The sequence below is a fragment of the Humulus lupulus genome, chromosome 2 (genome assembly GCF_963169125.1).
Source record: "Humulus lupulus chromosome 2, drHumLupu1.1, whole genome shotgun sequence".
Lineage (NCBI taxonomy): Eukaryota > Viridiplantae > Streptophyta > Magnoliopsida > Rosales > Cannabaceae > Humulus > Humulus lupulus.
In genome coordinates, this window is record NC_084794.1 from 221,262,764 (window position 1) to 221,281,834 (window position 19,071).

At 33.5% G+C, this 19,071-nt stretch overlaps 1 protein-coding gene across 2 annotated transcripts; it reads right to left on the minus strand.

The window, feature by feature from the left end:
* Positions 1-1,913: 1,913 nt before the first annotated feature.
* LOC133818987 (transcription factor bHLH128) lies at positions 1,914-7,232 on the minus strand. Of its 2 annotated transcripts, none has more exons than XM_062252130.1 (6): positions 6,429-7,232; positions 5,117-5,439; positions 4,374-4,505; positions 3,905-3,970; positions 2,877-2,945; positions 1,914-2,326 (listed from the first exon to the last, which is right to left on the minus strand). In XM_062252130.1, exons 1-6 carry the CDS (start codon positions 6,832-6,834, stop codon positions 2,273-2,275), a joined length of 1,050 nt encoding a protein of 349 aa, XP_062108114.1. In that variant the 5' UTR covers positions 6,835-7,232; the 3' UTR covers positions 1,914-2,272. The 2 variants fall into 2 exon arrangements, with proteins under 2 accessions (XP_062108114.1, XP_062108113.1); XM_062252129.1 differs by having other exon boundaries at positions 4,374-4,511.
* Positions 7,233-19,071: the final 11,839 nt, after the last annotated feature.

A 19,071-nucleotide genomic window follows, 5' to 3' on the forward strand; every position in this document is an offset into this window, starting at 1 on the left:
AGAAATCACTTTCCCTTTCTTCTTAACCGGAACAAAGACTTCATCATCAATTCCTTTTTCCTTCTTTGGTGCCTTCTCTTTCGCATCATCCTTCTTGACCACCCACATCTGTTTCCCTTCCTCTCTTTTCTCTTCCTTTTTCTCAACTTTCTTCCTACACACCTCAGCAGTATGCCCCATTCCGTGGCAAAAACCACTAGTCACTGGAAGCCATTCATATTTGATTGGTAATGTGACATCTTGATCTAGCTCATTTGTAAAAGAGACCTCCCCTGGAAATTCTTGATGAAGCTGAATTTCTACCAAAACTCTAGCAAAATTAAGTCGTTCCTTATTCTTTGTCACATCGGTCTAGCTGAATTGGAGTACCCAATTGACCCACAATCTTGAATAAGGATTGTTCCCCCCAATATCTAATATCCAATCCCGGAATTTGGATCCAAGTTGGTACCGATGATACATCCTCTTTTGAGTAGTCCGTATAAGGTTCCCATTGTTTCATGATCACTGGTTTCTTATCAAAAAATAAGAATCCTCCTTCCAAAACTGAATTTCGTTTCTCCTCTGTTAAAAACCGAATAATGAAAACTCCAGGAGAAAGCATACCAACCTTGTCCACATCCCCTTTCCACATTCTTCTGCAGAAACCATCTAAAACACTAAATGGTGGGTGTGCCCCTAGAACATAACAAACCATTGAAGGTTTCCAGTACTCAATCTCCTCTTTAATATCATCATATTCAATTTTAACTCCATTTTTCGGCCTCTTCTTCCCCCCAATATCATTATCCCCAAATCTGTTACTCAGGTTTTGAACAATATGCGAAGAATGTAAAATTGGAGGAGTTGTAGCCTTACCTGATTTCATATTAGATTTGCATCTCATAGTTACTTCCAGGTAACTAGCCACATCCATACGAACCTCCTGATCTTGTTGAAACCTCTTCATTAGAGCCCGAGGAGAAGAAGGACTTTGTTTCTCCATTTCTGACTGCATTAGACTGCTCTGCACTATGCCGGGATCTGGTTGAGATCACAGATCTGGACCCAGCGCCTCCCCGAAGCCACCTTCCTCATCCATCGAGTCTCTGTCTTCTTCCCCTGCGTCCGAGAAGTCAATGGCGGAAACTCCTGTTACCTCATCAACCGTTCTGGTTTTTTGGACATCCGCAGACGTCGGACCTCGTCTCCTCGCCGCCCTTACCACCGGCGAGATCTCCACCTTCCGTTTAGCCTTCCCTTTCTTCCCTGTTCCTCTTGCCATGGCTCCAGCACTTGCTGAGAGAAAGTTTCGAAGAGAGAGAAAACTTTTTTTCTATTTGAATTTATGATCACATTATTATGTTAGTATATTTTGTGTTAATTTTCTGCATGTTTTCTTTATTATAGTAGTTAATAATAAAATTAATAGAATTTTTTTATTAAACCGAGAGAATGGGAATTTTGGAGAAAGGAGCCAAAAAACAAAAATTAGATTCCCAATTTTTTAATACAAGTGGACTGGTAAGTAGGAATAATTCATAATGCCAACTTATAACCTCAACAGTAGTAGTAAAATAACAAAATATATCAGTTGACAAATTCAGTGCAAAAACTAACCGAAAATAGTATTTCAGTTTACCTACATTTACTAAAACAAAGCATGTAAAGGTAATATTTAGTTTTCAAAATTCAGTTGGAAACCACTAAAATGGGCAATAAAGCATAATTTGATGTATCATATACTGAAAGGTTAAATGAAGCCATAATTACTGCTACATAAAATAGATCGAAATTTTCCATTTTCCCCAACGACTAATAACAAATAAACCATGGTCCATCAAATGGCTTTCTGGCCACAATAATTTTGCCCTGATGTGTCACAGTTTTTATGAAACTCTATCTAGATGAGTAAAAAGATCAAAGCTTATAGATACAAAGACCAAAAATTCACAGTTCACTGTATTTTCTTTGTTCTATTTTTGTTACATTTCCTTCCAAGGAAGAAATAAACAATTTCCAATCATTCATGAACTAAGAGATGACGGTTAAACCGTCATATATACATTGTTTATTGCAAGAACCTCGGCAAATCAAATCACTACAAAATATGCAAAGAAACTTTCCTCAATGAACATTCTGAGACAATGTTCCTCCACTTACTAGTTCTATCAAGTCTAACTTGTTGGTAAAGGAATAAAATTAATCCCATTTTGATCCATCCCAAACTTCTCAACCCCTAAAACTCTGAGGCCAGTTATGTTGTCTACTGCAGTGTCGTTAGAGACAGCTCTTATGTATTTTGTTTACAACCACAAGTGCAATTCTCAAGTTCAGTATGGAGCTTCTGTATTTATAAAAGAAGAAAAAAAAATAGACATCAAGTTCACAAAATGGCTTAAACAAGAGAAACGATAATTTAATGATAATCAATTGTTAAAAATATTTGATAATTTAATCCTTAAGATATCATTGTATCCCTCTATCTTTTTACTTGAAATTTGTTGAGTCAATTTAAAAAGATGACATCTACCCACAAGCAAAATTAATGTTATAAAACACAGATACAAGCTCTCCATAATTTAATATCCTTAGCTAAGTGAAAAGGTGCGATGAAGACTTTGCTAGCTCATTATTTCAATCCTAAGCTATCATAAGATTATCATGGCTATATAAATAGAGAGATGGCAGGATAATGCCTATCATTAACTATGATTGCCTTCAATAATACTAATTCATGGATTTTGTGGCATTCTTAATTTCTTATTATTAACACCCAAGTTATAAAACTTATGATTCATGATTATTCAAACTAGACATTTCCTTAAAGAAAAATTAAATGAGAATAAATAAAGAACATTGCTCTATTTATTTCTCTTTATGGCATTGTCACAAACCTTGACTTGGTTTTGAAGACCCTTGATATGTTGAACAGCCAAGTCCAACATGTCTGCATAGCTTGTTTGCTGCAACAACAATTTAAAAGAAAAGAAGTCAGATTCATTGGTACTAGTTTGTGGTTGAACAAAACCAGCTTCCATGATACAAGCTCACACACACTTCAATCTAGATTGACTAAAACATTAATGGTTCTGCTTCTGTCTACAATGGATGCATCCGTGGAACTTTCCACCACTGACTTGTAATGTCCTCTTTCTCTTTCAATAACAATGCTTGAGCCCAATGACCTACTTGTATGTATTGGAGGCAATATAATTCTAGCTTCAATTTCGGAATTAGCAAGTACCCTTAAATTATTCAACTATTTCATGAAATTACATATCTGTATAATGGATGGTTTCAATAATGAAATAATTAAAAATGAAAACCTATAGTTTTTCCTGATTACCATACAAGTGCGGCTAACTAATAAAGTAATTCTTTAAACAAAGAATATTCACAGCTAGTAATTAACATCAACTCAATCATATTTTGAACAGAAATTTTCATGAGAGACAGCTATATCATCTTGAGGAATCCAAACACGTGCCTTAAAGACTATGAAGCACCATCGTATTGCAAACTCTCAAGAGAAGAAATTTTAGAAATGCATAATGCCATGACCCAAGTTAGAACAAAATAAATTCTCAGACAACGTATGCTACGGTGCCCCACTTATCCAAAAATACAAAAAAACTAGACATCTCTTCTGATGGACCAAACTTTTGACATAGCCATACTAATAATCACAGATGTTTCAGTCCTCAGTAGCTGTTTCCTTGAAATTGTGCACATGCAGTAAGTAATATATTATTTTTCTTTCTTCTTTTTACACAAATAATAGATTTCTATATGTTTAAAAATAACATTGGAATGCATTATTCATCGGATGAGGGCTTAACTTTGAAAGGTCAAACAGTTTTTTAACAGAAAAGATAGTCAGTGACATAAACATAAGAGAGTTTCAGAAATACGAAACTGTTACCTTATCCATGTTTGGAACAAGATCCTGAAGTTTCTTCAGTTTCCCACTTATTCTAGTTCTCCTCTCCTGTATATATTTACAGATATGAGGTATCTGAAGTCAGTACAATATTATAGGATAAATATACCCAGATAGATAAAAGTTCACATTAATGCCTTCGTATTTTTTAAAAGAGAAAGGACAAAGGAGTAAGGACTACTTGTGAGCGACCAATTATACTACCAAACGTTGACTTGGTTGTTAAACATACAAACCAAAAATATATATATAAAGGGAAGAAAGAAAAACTAGCCCTCATGAGATGCCATATATTAAGATGACTGCTAACATATATCCTTCTATACACAATGATTTTCTCCAAAGTGGAGGAATAAAAAAATCCCTACTGTGTGTGAGAGAGAGAGAGAGAGAAAACTTGTGGACTAGAATAGAAAAGGGCAATAAAATTATTTCTTAAAAATACACTAACCCTTTCCGCAATGCTTCGTGGATGAGTTGCACAGCCTCGCTTTGCACGGATTTTGCAAGGGACAGAGTCTTCGGGAATGTGAAGTAATTTCTCCACAGCTGCCATTTCTAGAGTCGTCTGTGGAAGGCTAAACTGAAACTTACAACAAATAAAAAATATAACTATAACTTTATCTACTTATCTAGAGCTTCATGTGAATATTAGAAGTGATCTAAAAAGGAAATATATGGTTTTTTTAAATTTCCAAAACTCAACCCCCCAAAAGGTGGAAATCTGATAACATCATTATAGGTATTTATTTGTAAATATATTTCACTTAACACATGTATAGAGTGTGGAAGTCCGAGAATTCTAGTAATAAAAAAGTATACGAAGGTACATTACAAGTCAACTTTGATGAACCACATCTGGTAAGATTAACTGAACTTCAATTTATTAATCAACTTCAAAAGTTGAATAAGAAGTATTCTCTAGTATCAATTTTTAATATCACTGTAAAGACCACAAGGTACAAGTGCGTGCACGTGATTCACATCTACTGAAACAGAAGTCATTATAACCTTAAAAACTATAAACTGTTCTATTACTAAGTCATACAATTTGATTTTGTTTTCCATACTCAGTTTGGTGATGCAGAATATGCACTATTGAGATTACCGGAACACGTGTGATCATGAATAAAAGGTTTATTTGATTAGCAATCACAATCACAACTTGAAACAAGAAAGTAGGAGTTAAAGTACCTGAGTATCCAGAACATTCAGACAGTTATATAAGTCTCCATCCATATTCTTAGCTCGTTTGCTTTGAGGAGCAGAGAAAACAATTGAATTGGTATTATTATCCCAGGAGTCCATTCCAAAGCTAGTGGCAAAAGAATGACTTGCATTATGGTGACCATTTTCAGAGCTCATACCATCAATCACATTTTCACTTACTTCAGAAATTTGAGAAAGACAATCCTGTCTGGTAAAGCTCAACTGAGACTTCAACCTTGATACTCCAGGGCCACAATTGGTGCCACCTTGAGAGCCATAACCTCCAGTTCCCCTCGTCACAGAAAAACCTGCAGTTCACAACATTCTCAGGAAACGTGAGAAGATTATACATAACTAACCCTCTCATCGATTACTATACATGTATCCCACATCGAAAGAGAGAGTATCGGAACATCGATCCATTTATAATAACGTCACCACATCACCTAATAGAAAGGTTTTGTTGTACAATATTTCTCTTCACAAAATTCTAATCTTTTAAAATTATAATATGATATAAAATATATATTAAACCCATCACAATGGTTTTGATGTAGAATATGTTGCTTCACAAAATTCTATTTATTCATTTTTTTTATATTCGTCAAATTTACATTTTTTTTTAAATGGATAAACTTCATTCAATCATCTTTCAAAAAAAAAAAAACTTCATTCAATCACATAACAATTACGCAGTAGGAATCGGTATATCAGCCCCATATGCCGAATACACGGGAGAAAATCCCCATTACAAACGCCACAAGCTTTTGTAGATAAAGTTAATTAAAGTAAACTATGAACAAAATTACAATCTATTTAAATATTATCTTATGTTATATTTCTTTTTATGCCTATTAATATTAAAAAATATTATCCATCATAAATAAAATATTATAAATTTTTATTTTTCACACACAACTTGTTCCTTGAATCATATAGAAACAAAAACAGCTATTGTAATTCTATTTTTGGGTCTTTTAAACCATGTATTCACGAAGTTTAGTGAAACATACCAACTAATTTAAATGAGGTGTGTATATATATTAAACTAATTTTTACAACAAAAATAATCGATACAAAATAAATGAAAAGGACTAAGCAGTAAATATGGGAAGCACACCAAGCCCCTCATTTTTTCAATTTTTTTTTTTTTTTTTGAAAGAGTAGCTCAACTGCACACGTGGCTGTTGAAGTTCATACTTCATAGGGGCTTCTCATTCGACACGGACAAAATAGTCATTTCAGACCCAAAAGTCACAAAATTGAAAGTAAAAAAAATGGAAAATATCTATTATACCATTTTTATCAGTAACAACGTTACCGAGATGGCTGAAGAAGCCAGCTGGGGAGCTCCTCTGGCGGACCAAAGACGAAGAAGGAGAAGCCGAAACCGAAGCCGAAGCTGAAGACGAAGACGACGAAGAAGAGGATCCAATCCTCGCCGCTATCTCGTTGAGTCCATGCGATCTGTGCAAAGAGGAGTTGACTTTGCAGCTTGAATCGGAGGTAATGGACGAGGAGTCGCCTGAGAAGTAGTGTCCACCGAGTGGCGATCTGAGCGTGTTGAACTCGCGCTCGGCTCCGATGACGGAGTCCACCGCCGTTGCGAGGAGCGAGCCGGGAGCAGAACCGTATCGGGTTAGACCGGTTGGTGGCTGTCCGGTTGGCTTCTGAGACGACGAAGATGAGTTCGAGTTGTACATCGATGGTATGGTGGCTTGATTGGAACTGATGAGAGAGAAAGGATAGAGAGAGAAAGTAAGAGCGTAGGAATGGGGAAAGGGAACACGAGAGGAAGACGATGGTTGATTTAGTTGTTGATGGTGCAAAGTCTACGAGTAACAATTGCGTCACCCGTGGGTGACGGAATCCAAGGAATATTTTTATTTCTAGTGGATTGATTATTTTTGTATTTTTAATTTTCGTGGAGATTTTTTTTTCTAGTCTACTTGATAGAACTGACCAATCGGGGAGAGAAGAACAATGAGGATTAGGTTGTACGGATTTTTCACCGTTGAATAAATTCTTATTCGGTGTGTGTTTCCTTGCTCGGTGATTACGGTGAAAATTGTTGGATTATTTAACAAGTCATCAAAAGTTGTATACTTTCCTTCAACATATAACATAAATTTCCTTTTTCAATACTCACATAAAAGCCTTGTTCGAATATGATTTGACTTATTATTACAAAAAAAAAATTATACTTAATTAACCTATGGAAAAAGAAAAAGAAAACAAATTAGTCTAACTAAGCTTAATTAATATAATGAATGTTTAATGTAATCACGTGTAACGACCTCCTTTCTTAACATATATATATATATATAGTGTAAAAACAAAGTTTAACCTGAATATCTTCTTTCTTAACATGTATTGTTAGGAAAACTTATACAGAATATTTATTTATTTTCATCTATATCTAATATTAAACAAATTAATACGAGATAGCCTCAAACATATTTCTAAAATTGAATTCAAAGAGAAACAATGAACAGAATACTTACAGTATACGCAGCGGAATTAAAGAGTCATTCCTTCAGTTTCTCTAACTCTTGTATCCTCAACACATGAGATAGATATAGAGATAAGAAGATAAAATAACAAAGAGGCTTAGAAAATGACTTGTGTTTAGAGAGAATCTAAAACTATTAGAAAACCAGTGATTAAACTTATGTTTTGACTTCTCTCTAAGCACTCTTTTTATAGACTCAATTATGTAATTTAATTTAATTAAAAAAATCAATAAAATAATAGCCAATTTGAAGCCCTAGGTCAAAATTATCATGGGTTTTAGGCCCGTAAAATTTTTCATTTGATTATAAGCTCATTGTACTTAAAATCAAGGCTTGTATTATTTTCTATTGATTTAATTAATTAAATAATTATTTAAATCCTTTATCAAATCAATTATTTATAATTTGAACCTTGATTTAAACTTATTTATTAATTTAGATACCAATTTATCTTAATTAATAAATCGGTCATAATTTCTCTTTTCTTCTCAAAATTACACAACTCTGTGAAACTATCCAAAATTGACCTGATCAACTTTGATAATTCTAATTGATGATTAAATCAATTAATTGAGACTATCTAAATGATTTTATCCAAGGTACAATGGGACCATGGGCCTATGAAATCAAGCTCCAATAAGTTATCATAAATCTAACAAATAAATTTACTAACTTATTAATTCCCCGTGACTCCACTATAGACTCAAAATTGCACTCTTGAATTCATAGAACGCTCTATGTCAAATATAGATACACTATTAATTATCCATTATTACAACCACAATTGTCACTCAATCCTCTATAGATGATCTACAATGATTTACCCCTCATTGTATTTTATCCTTAAAACACTTAGTTCCTTGTAAATGATATTTCAGCAAACTAATTTAATTACTGAAATGAGATCTCTATCATTTAACACCTTGAACCAAACTAAAAGGAAACCATCGTTTCACTTCTTCATCAGAAGCTATAGATGTTCATATCTATGATTAACACTCCCACTCAATTATACTACCGAGTTCCCAAGATGTAAGTATGGGCTAGTCCATAGGGTAAGCTGGTAACGAACAAGTCAAAGAACTCAAATAATACAATCAATTAGAATACTAACCACTTAGAATTGAGATTGAATTGACATATGGTCAACTATATGATATGACTAGAATAGATAATAACGGTATGTTTACTTATCTTATCAACTGTCAATATCGGTCCTGTCCGATGTAACAAATACATCTGATCTTATCTACTTTGCTAATGTTCTGGAAAGAACATAACACTGTAATGTTTAAGTAGATCATATCATAGATTGGCAAGTCAGTGTAAATCCTGTGCACTGACTAATCTTAGGACTAACTTACTTTGAACATATAATCATATTTATATTCTACTGTGATTACGTCACTATAAATAAGATTAATTGTATGCTCGGGATTTAATAGATGTTTATATTAAACAAATAATCATGAAAATAAAACATGTGAGCAAAGTGATTAACCAAGTCAAAAAATGATTTATATTATTTTATTGATAATAAAATGAGATTACAAAGAATTTGAGTTTTAATTAGGGCATAAAACTCTAACAAACTCCCACTTGCACTAATTGAAACTAATGCCTTAATTCTACTAATCTCATTTCCTTGATATGCTTATCAAATGTAGCTTCTGGTAGTGTCTGTGTAAACGGATCCGCAAGATTGTCTTCAGTTGCAATCTTCATAACCTTCACATCTCCCCTAGCCACATATTCTTGAATAATGTGATACATCCTTTCTATATGCTTACTCCTCTTGTGACTTCGAGGTTCTTTTGAGTTGGTTATCGCTCCTGTATTGTCACATAACAACACAAGCGGTTTATCCATTTCTGGAATAGAACTTCTTTAGCCAGACTATTTCCTTAGTTGCTTCTGACGCGACCATGTACTCAGCCTCCATGGTGGAATCTAAGATTGCAGACTGTTTTACGCTTCTCCAAATCACAGCTCCACCCCCAAGAGTAAACACCATTCTAGAAGTAGACTTCCTGTCATCGACATCAGTCTGAAAATCTGAATCGGTGTAGCCTATAGGGTTCAGAACACCACCCTTTTAGACTAACATATAATCCCTAGTCCATCTCAAATACTTCAGGATATGTTTAACTACTATCCAGTGTTCCGGTCCTGGGTTTGACTGATACCTGCTCACTACTCCCACTGCATAGCAGATATATGGTCTAGTACACAACATGGCATACATTAGACTTCCAACTGCAGATGCGTAAGGAACTTTTCTCATTGCATCTTCCTCTTCAGGAGTCTGTGGAGACTGCTTCTTTGAAAGATGAATTCCATGGCGGGACGGTAGACGCCCTTTCTTGGAATTTGTCATTGAGAAACGTTCAAGCACTTTATCTATGTAAGCTGTTTGAGATAGAGCTAAGAGTCTGTTATTTCTATCCCTGATGATCTGGATACCTAGAACATAACTTGCTTCACCCAAATCCTTCATCTGGAATTGAGTGCTCAGCCAATTCTTCACATCTGATAATTTCTTAACATTGTTTCCAATGGGTAAGATATCATCTACATAAAGAACCAGGAATACCACTATTTGATTTGTCTTCAGTTGGTAAACACAGGGCTCATCAATATTTTGTTCAAAGCCATAGGTCTTGATTATTTCATCAAACCTAATATTCCAGGAACGAGAAGCTTGCTTAAGTCCATAGATGGACCTATTCAACTTGCAAAATTTTCCTTCTTGTCCAGATACTTTAAATCCTTCTGGTTGATCCATATAAATGACTTCGTCAAGCTTTCCATTAAGAAAAGCTGTCTTGACGTCCATTTGCCAGATCTCATAGTCGAGAGCGGCTGCTATGGATAGGAGGATGCGAATGGATTTGAGCATGGCTACCGGACTAAGAGTTCCCTCATAGTCCACACCTTCTCTTTGGGTATAACCCTTTGCCACTAATCGAGCTTTATAAGTCTCGATATTTCCATCAACACCTCATTTCTTCTTGTAGATCCACTTGCACCCAATGGCCCTAAAGTCACTAGGTGCTTCCACAAGATCCCAGACGGAATTTGAGTACATGGACTCCATTTCCTGTTTCATGGCTTCGAGCCATAGTTCCTTTTCAGGGCTAGCCATTGCCTGCTTGAAATACAATGGATCATCATCACTAGTGTCACCAACAACCATATTGGTTTCACCATCCAAACCATAGCGAACTGGGTTCCTAGAAAACCTCCCACTATGACGAGGCTCCGTGACTGTTTGCTCAAGAACAATGGTATTTTCTTCATTTAAATCGACTTGCGTCGGTTGGACGTGAAGAGTGGGAATTTCATCATCAACTCGCAATGATGACGATGGAACATTGGTTGGAGTCAATTCTTTAACCATCTCCTCTAAAACTACTTTGCTGTGAGGTTTAAAGTTTTGGACATAGTCATTTTCCAGAAAAGTAGCATTTGTAGAAGTAAACACTTTCTTTTCTGAATTACTATAGAAAAGTCCACCCCGAGTACTTTTAGGATAGCCAACAAACATGCAAACTTCAGTTCGCAGTTCTAGCTTTCCCTCCTTTTTCCTCAGGACGTGAGCGGGACACCCCCAGATTCTATAATGGCGTAAACTAGGTTCACAACCATTCCAGCGTTCTAAAGGTATTTTGGGGATTGATTTTGACGGCACGACATTAAGAATGTCATTCACGGTTTCAATTGCATGTCCCCAGAACGAAGTTGGTAGAGTTGAGTAACTAAGCATGCATCTAACCATTTCCAATAAAGTTCTGTTCCGGCGTTCCGCTATACCATTTTGTTGCGGAGTACCTGGGGTAGTAAGTTGTGATAAAATCCCAAGTTCAGTTAAATGATCTTGGAACTGCATATCCAAATATTCTCCACCCCTATCAGATCGCAAGATCTTTAACATTTTACCTAATTGGTTTTGAGCCATTGCTAGGAATTCCTGAAACTTTGAAAATGTTTCTAATTTCCTATGCATTAGGTAAAGACATGAGTATCTAGAGTAATCATCAATGAAAGTGATGAAATATTCAAAACCACCCCTGGCTTGTACATTCAAAGGTCCACAAACATCTGAATGCACAAGACCAAGTGGTTCTTTGGCCCTATCACCCTTTGCAGAGAATGGACGCTTCGTCAGTTTACCTTCTAAACAAGATTCACAGACAGGTAATTCACCTAAGGTGAGTTCCCTCAAAGGTCTGTCCTTTGTAAGTCTTTGAATCCTATCATAGCCAATGTGACCTAGTCTCAAGTGCCATAAATACGTCATATTATTGTTATCGGTCTTTTGACATTTATTGGTCCTAGGTTTAGCTACTTTGAATAAATCATTATTAAGAGCGAGGGGTTCGTTAGGTCGCAGAATATAAAGCCCATTTTCCAAACATGCAATACACAATTGTGATCCATTGAAAGAAATAGATATCTTAAAACTTGTGAAAGTCATAACAAATCGTTCTAATTGCAACATGGAAACTGAAATTAAATTTCTACTAAAATCCGGAATAAAAAATACATCTTTTTAAATTAAAAATTTATTTTTGAACTTCAGACGAGTTCTTCCTCTAGCTTGGACCGCAACGAACGCTCCGTTTCCAACTCTAAGCTTTAAGCCACCTTCGTTCACTTCCTCCCAAGATTCAAGAAGTTGTAAAGAGTTACAAACATGGTTAGTAGATCCAGAATCAATAATCCAAACATAGTTATCATTCTCTAAAACATATGTTTCCAAGATAAATGAACTATAATCATTACCTTTTATTTTTATCTGCAAGAAACTTGGGGCAATCTTGTTTCCAATGCCCCTTCTCTTTGTAGTGAAAACATTTACCTTTACCTTTCTTGTTTTTCTTGTTCTTCCCCTTAGGCGTCTGTGCACTTGCCTTTGCAGGCTTGGGGTTGTTCTTTTGTCCACCTTTCCTCTTGTTTCTAGCTTTCGAAGACGAAGCTGGGTTAGCTTCAGCCTTAGCTAGATTAACAACAACATCAGTAGTCTTATTTTCTCCTCCTTTACTAGGTCCACTCATGATAGGCTCAAAAGTCTGAAGCTCGTTCATGAGCTACGTCAAACCATAGTTGAGTTGATCACGAACGTGCAGACACGGTGCCATCCGAGAATTTACGTTGTCGTCACATATGTGTGGAGATGGTATTATCCAAGCATTTACGGTGCTATCAAGAACGTGCGGACACAATGCTCGTTCTGGGGATTCTCCAATCATGACGAACTTGGAGTCGTCACCAATCAACTCTATGTTGATATTCTGCTTCCAATTAAGGAAGTTTCCTCCAGGGAGTTTCTCCATCGAAAGTGGAGAAAGGATGGGAGTAGACACAACCATAACTTAAAACTACAATTACCAATAAAATAGAAATCAATCACATTTGCTCAATAAAACTTCTATTCACACATATTTCAAGAAATAGCACAACATATACCAAAAATATTTAAGATATGAGAAAAAATACCAAAAACAATCATATCTCTATTTCTTTAGGTTTTTAACTAATCCATGATATCCTTGTCCCAGTTGGCGAGAGTAAAAAATACCACTAGTTAAATAGAGTTGTAAACTCATTTAATAATGGACACCACTATTAACAACCTACTATTCGATCAAAATAAGAAAACAAAATCTCTTATTTTATGAGCTAGACCCACGGTTTCAATAATCATAGATTTAGTCCTAGTAGTCATCGTAGGGGTGAGTCTAGTAGAATTTGACCTATAATTATCTATCTTTCGAAATCTAACATTGTCAAAATAACTAATGAACACCTTCCGTAGAGGGACAAATCAAAGCACCTCGAGGCCCCATTAATCTATTGACTATGTTAGACCAACGGTGGAGGTCGAATAAAATTCTTAAAATAAGCTCATTATAAAATTAAAAATAGTATTTTTATTATTTATTTTAAGAAAACTAATGACTATGGTTTTCCCAAAAAAAATTAAACAGATTAAAAATTTTAAAACCAAAGTCCTATAATTTCCTATTAATTCTAAAGTGTCACATTGAAACAAATTCAATTAATTCAGAATTAATTTGTTGCTAATCAATATTTAGGTTTAACTAATATAATGAACCTATACAATTAAGTCCAACTCAGGTAAATAGGCCTTAACAATTAGGCTTGTATGGAGGAGGGCTGGGTCCAGTATGTCGTTTCTACTACAAAGGCCCCCTATCTTTCATACAAGGTCCAAAAGACAGGAATTTAAACCTTCATTTTATTAATTGTTATTAATTGATTATGTCCACTATAGTCATGCAAAGCAAATGGATCTTCACAAGTGGAATCACCCACAAGAGAGAAATTTAAACTTTGCACTTTCTAATGGGCTCAAATAAAACCTATCATTTTATGAATATTTTATTTGGCAAAATTCATATATCTAACAAACATATGGGCCACTATATGCATCTAAGCCCAATTGCAAAAATGCTACATATAGTGTAAATAGACATGTTATAATTGGATGGGCCTAATCATGTTACTATATGAGCAATTCTATGAATTTATGCAAAAATACCACAATTAATTTCATTTGCAAAAATACCACAATTAATTATCTAGAATTTATTAAAAAATTCAAATTAATTAATTTTTTACAAAAAATAAGTCAATTTAAATTTCATTTATCAACAATTAACAATAGTTAATTTAAATTTCATTTATCAACAATCGACTTGGTTTAGGTTAATTTGAAAAAAAAATTTTAATTTAAATAGGATTTATCAACAATTAACCAAAGTTAATTTAAATCCCATTTATAAAAAAATATTTTATTAATTGGCTGGAAAAAAAATGATATTTTTCAAAATTTAACCAATTTTAAAATCAATATCTTAACTATTTTTCAAAATATTTTGTGTTGTTATAACTATTAGCTAATATTTTAACCATTAAAAAATAAAATAAAAATATAAATAGTTATAACAATCCTAAAATATCTCAAAATAGTTAAACAAATTCAAATATCCATAAAAATATCTAACTAATAATATTCAAATTTCAAATAATTTAAATATTAAAAATTATATAATAAAAAGATATTTATATTTTCAAATACCTCCTTTCTTAACATATATATATAGTGTAAACAACAAAGTTTAACCTGAATACCTTCTTTCTTAACATATATATATAGTGTAAAAATAAAGTTTAACCTAAATACGATAATACTGAAATTCTGAATTTACAAAAAAAAACTTTTTTAAACAATACATAAACTAATGTTCATAACTTCAAACCATACAATACTCACAACCAAATAAAAACTTTATCTTACATACAAATCTTAATACTTTTATAAATAATTTCTGTGGCGTTACTACACCTTAACGTAGAACTAGAGATGTATCCAACCGATAAATTGAAAAGCTTTATGTAAATTACAAAGTTCATGAAATACTTTTAAAGCTTTATGTAAAGTTCACAAAATATTTTTTATGAAATATAAATATAAAATCAAGTTTCTCGTTTATTTATAATATAGCATAGCAGAACTCCACTCCCTTCAGGTCAGCCCCATATATACAATCACGTTGGCTCCACGTATACTCATCAATAATTTATATTTGTGGCATCTTACCTACAACACAAACATTATCTGATGAGCTAAGGCTCAGTAAGCAGAATAACTACCTCATATGTATTAAAATAAACGTGCAACATGTTATGTATTTTCTTTCTTTCACTTTCCTTTCTTTGGGCCCTAGAGGATGCTGTTGTCGGAATTACATAGGGAATCACATTCCCACCTGAACATAAACATGATAATAGGGAATTTCTCCCTCATAAACATTCATTATATAGGGAAGAACGTCTCCCTTATTACATTTTGGGACATAGGTCTCCCAAGCAGCACCTCTACTTTAACGCTTTCAATAACTTGTCTGTGAACATTAAACGTAATATAACATTCTTGAAAATAACTTATGCATAAAAACAATATGGCAGAATAATATGTAAAGCATATAAATGCACATAAGACACACAAAATACTTGTGTTGTAGATGAGGATTCTACTTACCTTGCGTCCTGATAAAACAATCGAAATTGTTAGCTTCCTGATAAAAACACAAACTATTAACTTACATAAAATCTACATGATGTAATTTTAGTTTATAATAGTTATTATTCCATTTTTTTCTATTTTATTGTTTATTTCATGTCCAGGCGTATGGTCATACTATAATTGTCCATGACAAGATCCCGGTCTAAAAGTCATGGTCATGGTCATATGGAAATGTCCAGGTCATAATATCAGTCCATAATAATAGGGAATAAGGTCATATAATAAAAGTCCATAATAGTCTAAAGTGTGACCACAACCTATATAAGTTTAGTATTATAAGGATACATAAGAAATAGTTTATATTTCAATTTTGGCATTGTAAATTATAACGACATGGTAAAATAATCTATATATAAATTTCGGCATCATAACGGCATGGTAACATAACCTATATATAAATTTTGGCATTATAACGGCATAGTAAAATAATCTATATATAAATTTTGACATTATAACGACATAGTAAAATAATCTATATATATAATAGCTAAATAACTGAATTGCAAGGCTCGAGAAGGAGCTTACCTAAAAGGTTTTCGTAGGCTAGCATTACAGACAGAACTTTGCCTAGATCTTAGAGATTTAGAACTTTTAAAAGAGTGTTAAGAAGATTTTTAGAGTGAGAGAAATAAAATGATGTTTTGTAATTCAAATTCAGTTTTGGAAGAGCTTATTTATAGGAAAACCTTGGGTTACTATGCTAATAAAATATTTAAAATATCAAGCATGGTGGAATAATAAAATATTCAAAATATTATGCATAGTAGTTTGCTAAAGTCATCATTGTATCACTATTGTATCAACATGTGGGAACCATGGGGTGGCCCCGCTGTGGGACCCTTGCAAACCCCACTGAAGGACCCACTATGAATAGTACCCGGTGAATAGTAACAAAAAAAAAATGAAAACTTCTCAATCTTCTTATATTACTTAGCTCAAAATTTTTGACTCACAAACTTTTCTAAAAAAGTTTCTCTAACATCCATAAATTAATTATTATCATGTGTTAGCTACTTCAACAACTTAGAATTGTTAAAATGCCACAATAGAATACAACTATATCTCCAACGGTCAAGTTATTGTTTCCAACGGTCGGATCACTATTCACCAACGGTCATAACGGCTAGTTTTTGTCCTATATATACTTGTTCCTTCAACCATTTACTTGCAACAACTTCTTCATCTCTTACCCTTCTAGATAAAATTCATCATCAAATCATGAATTTCCCTTTATTGCTCATAACTTTAGTGATTGTTTGCTTGTATTTTGCATCATTCTAGGGTATTATACTAATGAAATGCCCATGAATATTATAGTTGCGTATTCATTAGTTATTCTTCCACTTTACTTAATAGCTCTAGCCTTCTATTAACATTGTAATGCACTCAAAAGTATGAATAAAATATATTCTCTTATTTTTCATAATTGTTATAATGTGTTTGTAGAAAGAAGTGGGAGTTACAATATACCCTCCTTACAAATTTTCGTCCACAAAAATCTAGAGTAAATCGTGATATTTAGCTTTCATCTCATCTTCACTCTCCCACGTAGCCTCTTCTATTGTCTGGCTTCTCCACAATACCTTGGCCAAAGGTATTTCTTTATTTCTTAAGACCTTATTCTTTCGATCCAAGATTTGGACATGTTTTTCCTCATAGGTAAGGTCTTTGTCCACCTAGATAACTTCATGTTGCAACATGTAACTGGAATCAGGAATATATTTCTTCAGCATAGACAAATGGAATACATCATGTACATCCGACAACTCTGGTGGCAGTGCCAATTTATAGGCCACTTTTCCAATTCGGTCTAATATTTCAAAAGGTCCAATGAACCTTGAATTCAACTTTCCTTTTTTTCCAAATCTCATAACACCTTTCATTGGTGTTATTCGTAGAAATACTTTTTCTCCGACTTGGAACTCTAATAGTCTTCTTCGTTTTTCTGCATAACACTTTTGTCAACTTTGGGCTGCTGCTATACTCTATTGAATTTTTCGACCGACTTCCGTTGTTGACGTCACAATATCTGGTCCAATTTGTTGCTCTATGTACTTTCTTTCACCCACCTCATGCCAATGAATAGGCGATCGATATTTTCACTGTTTAACGCCCAAACGTGACTTCCACTTAGCGGTAGTCGTAGTATAGATGAGCGGTCGATTCCACAAGGAGGTAAAGAAACAAGTTAATCAATAAATAAATGTTATAGATAAATAATGTGAGGAAAATAGAACAAGTGATATTTTTGTTGTTTTTGAAATTTAAAGATTAGAAATAAAGACAGAATAAAGTGTGATGTAACAATAGGTAACAAGTAGGAATGATCAAGAGTCACCAATATGCATACTTATTTATTTGGATCTTTGATTCACAAAAGTTACACAAATGAGAAGTTCACATCCCAACTATTCATTTGGAAGATTTGACATTGATGCACAAATATATTTTACAAAAATGTATTCAAGTGATTATTATTCTTTACCATAGAATGATGAGATAAATCTTATAAGAAATCTAAAAATGACATTATGCCATTGGCAATAATGCAATAAAAGATTGGACATAAAACCTAACACAAATATTACTTTTACTATTTATAAAATACATAGAAAGAGCATGACTAATTCTATATAGATTTTAGCAAAAGTACATATATATGAGTGAGATGGAGAAAATGATAAAGATATTATCTATGTTATTTTCAATAATTTGATAATACATAGAAAGTGCTTGACAAAATCTATATACTATTAGTAAACATAAATATAGATAATAAGATGAAGAAGTAGAGATGAAAGAAAATAAATCACTTAAATATATAAACTTTAAGCACATGGTGAATCAAAAATACCAAACAAAGTCATAGTGCATATATGATCATCCTAACCTTCCTAAGAAGGTTAGCCTACTATGCTAGACATTCTCATAAAATTCTAGAGAGAAAATATGAGAGATGAGACTAAAATTTGGTAGAGTTTTGCTACCTAAAAATTACATAGAAAATGTGAAGAAAGTGTCCCTATTTATAGATGGAGAAAAGGACTGAAAAGAAATTAAACAACAATTTGGGGTTTACAAAATAAATCTGAAATATTAATAATAAAATATGATTTTGAAAAATCAAATCTTATTATAAATATTAACCTAGTTATTTTGGTGTATGGTCAAAATGCCATTTTTCAAAAACACCAAAAAAGATGAGCTTTAAAGCTCAAAATGGCAATTTTGAAAGGCCCAATACCCACAAAATATGGGTTGAAAGTGGCTGGTGGCAGATGAGGGTTTTGACCCACTCCCAGCCAATGGGAGCG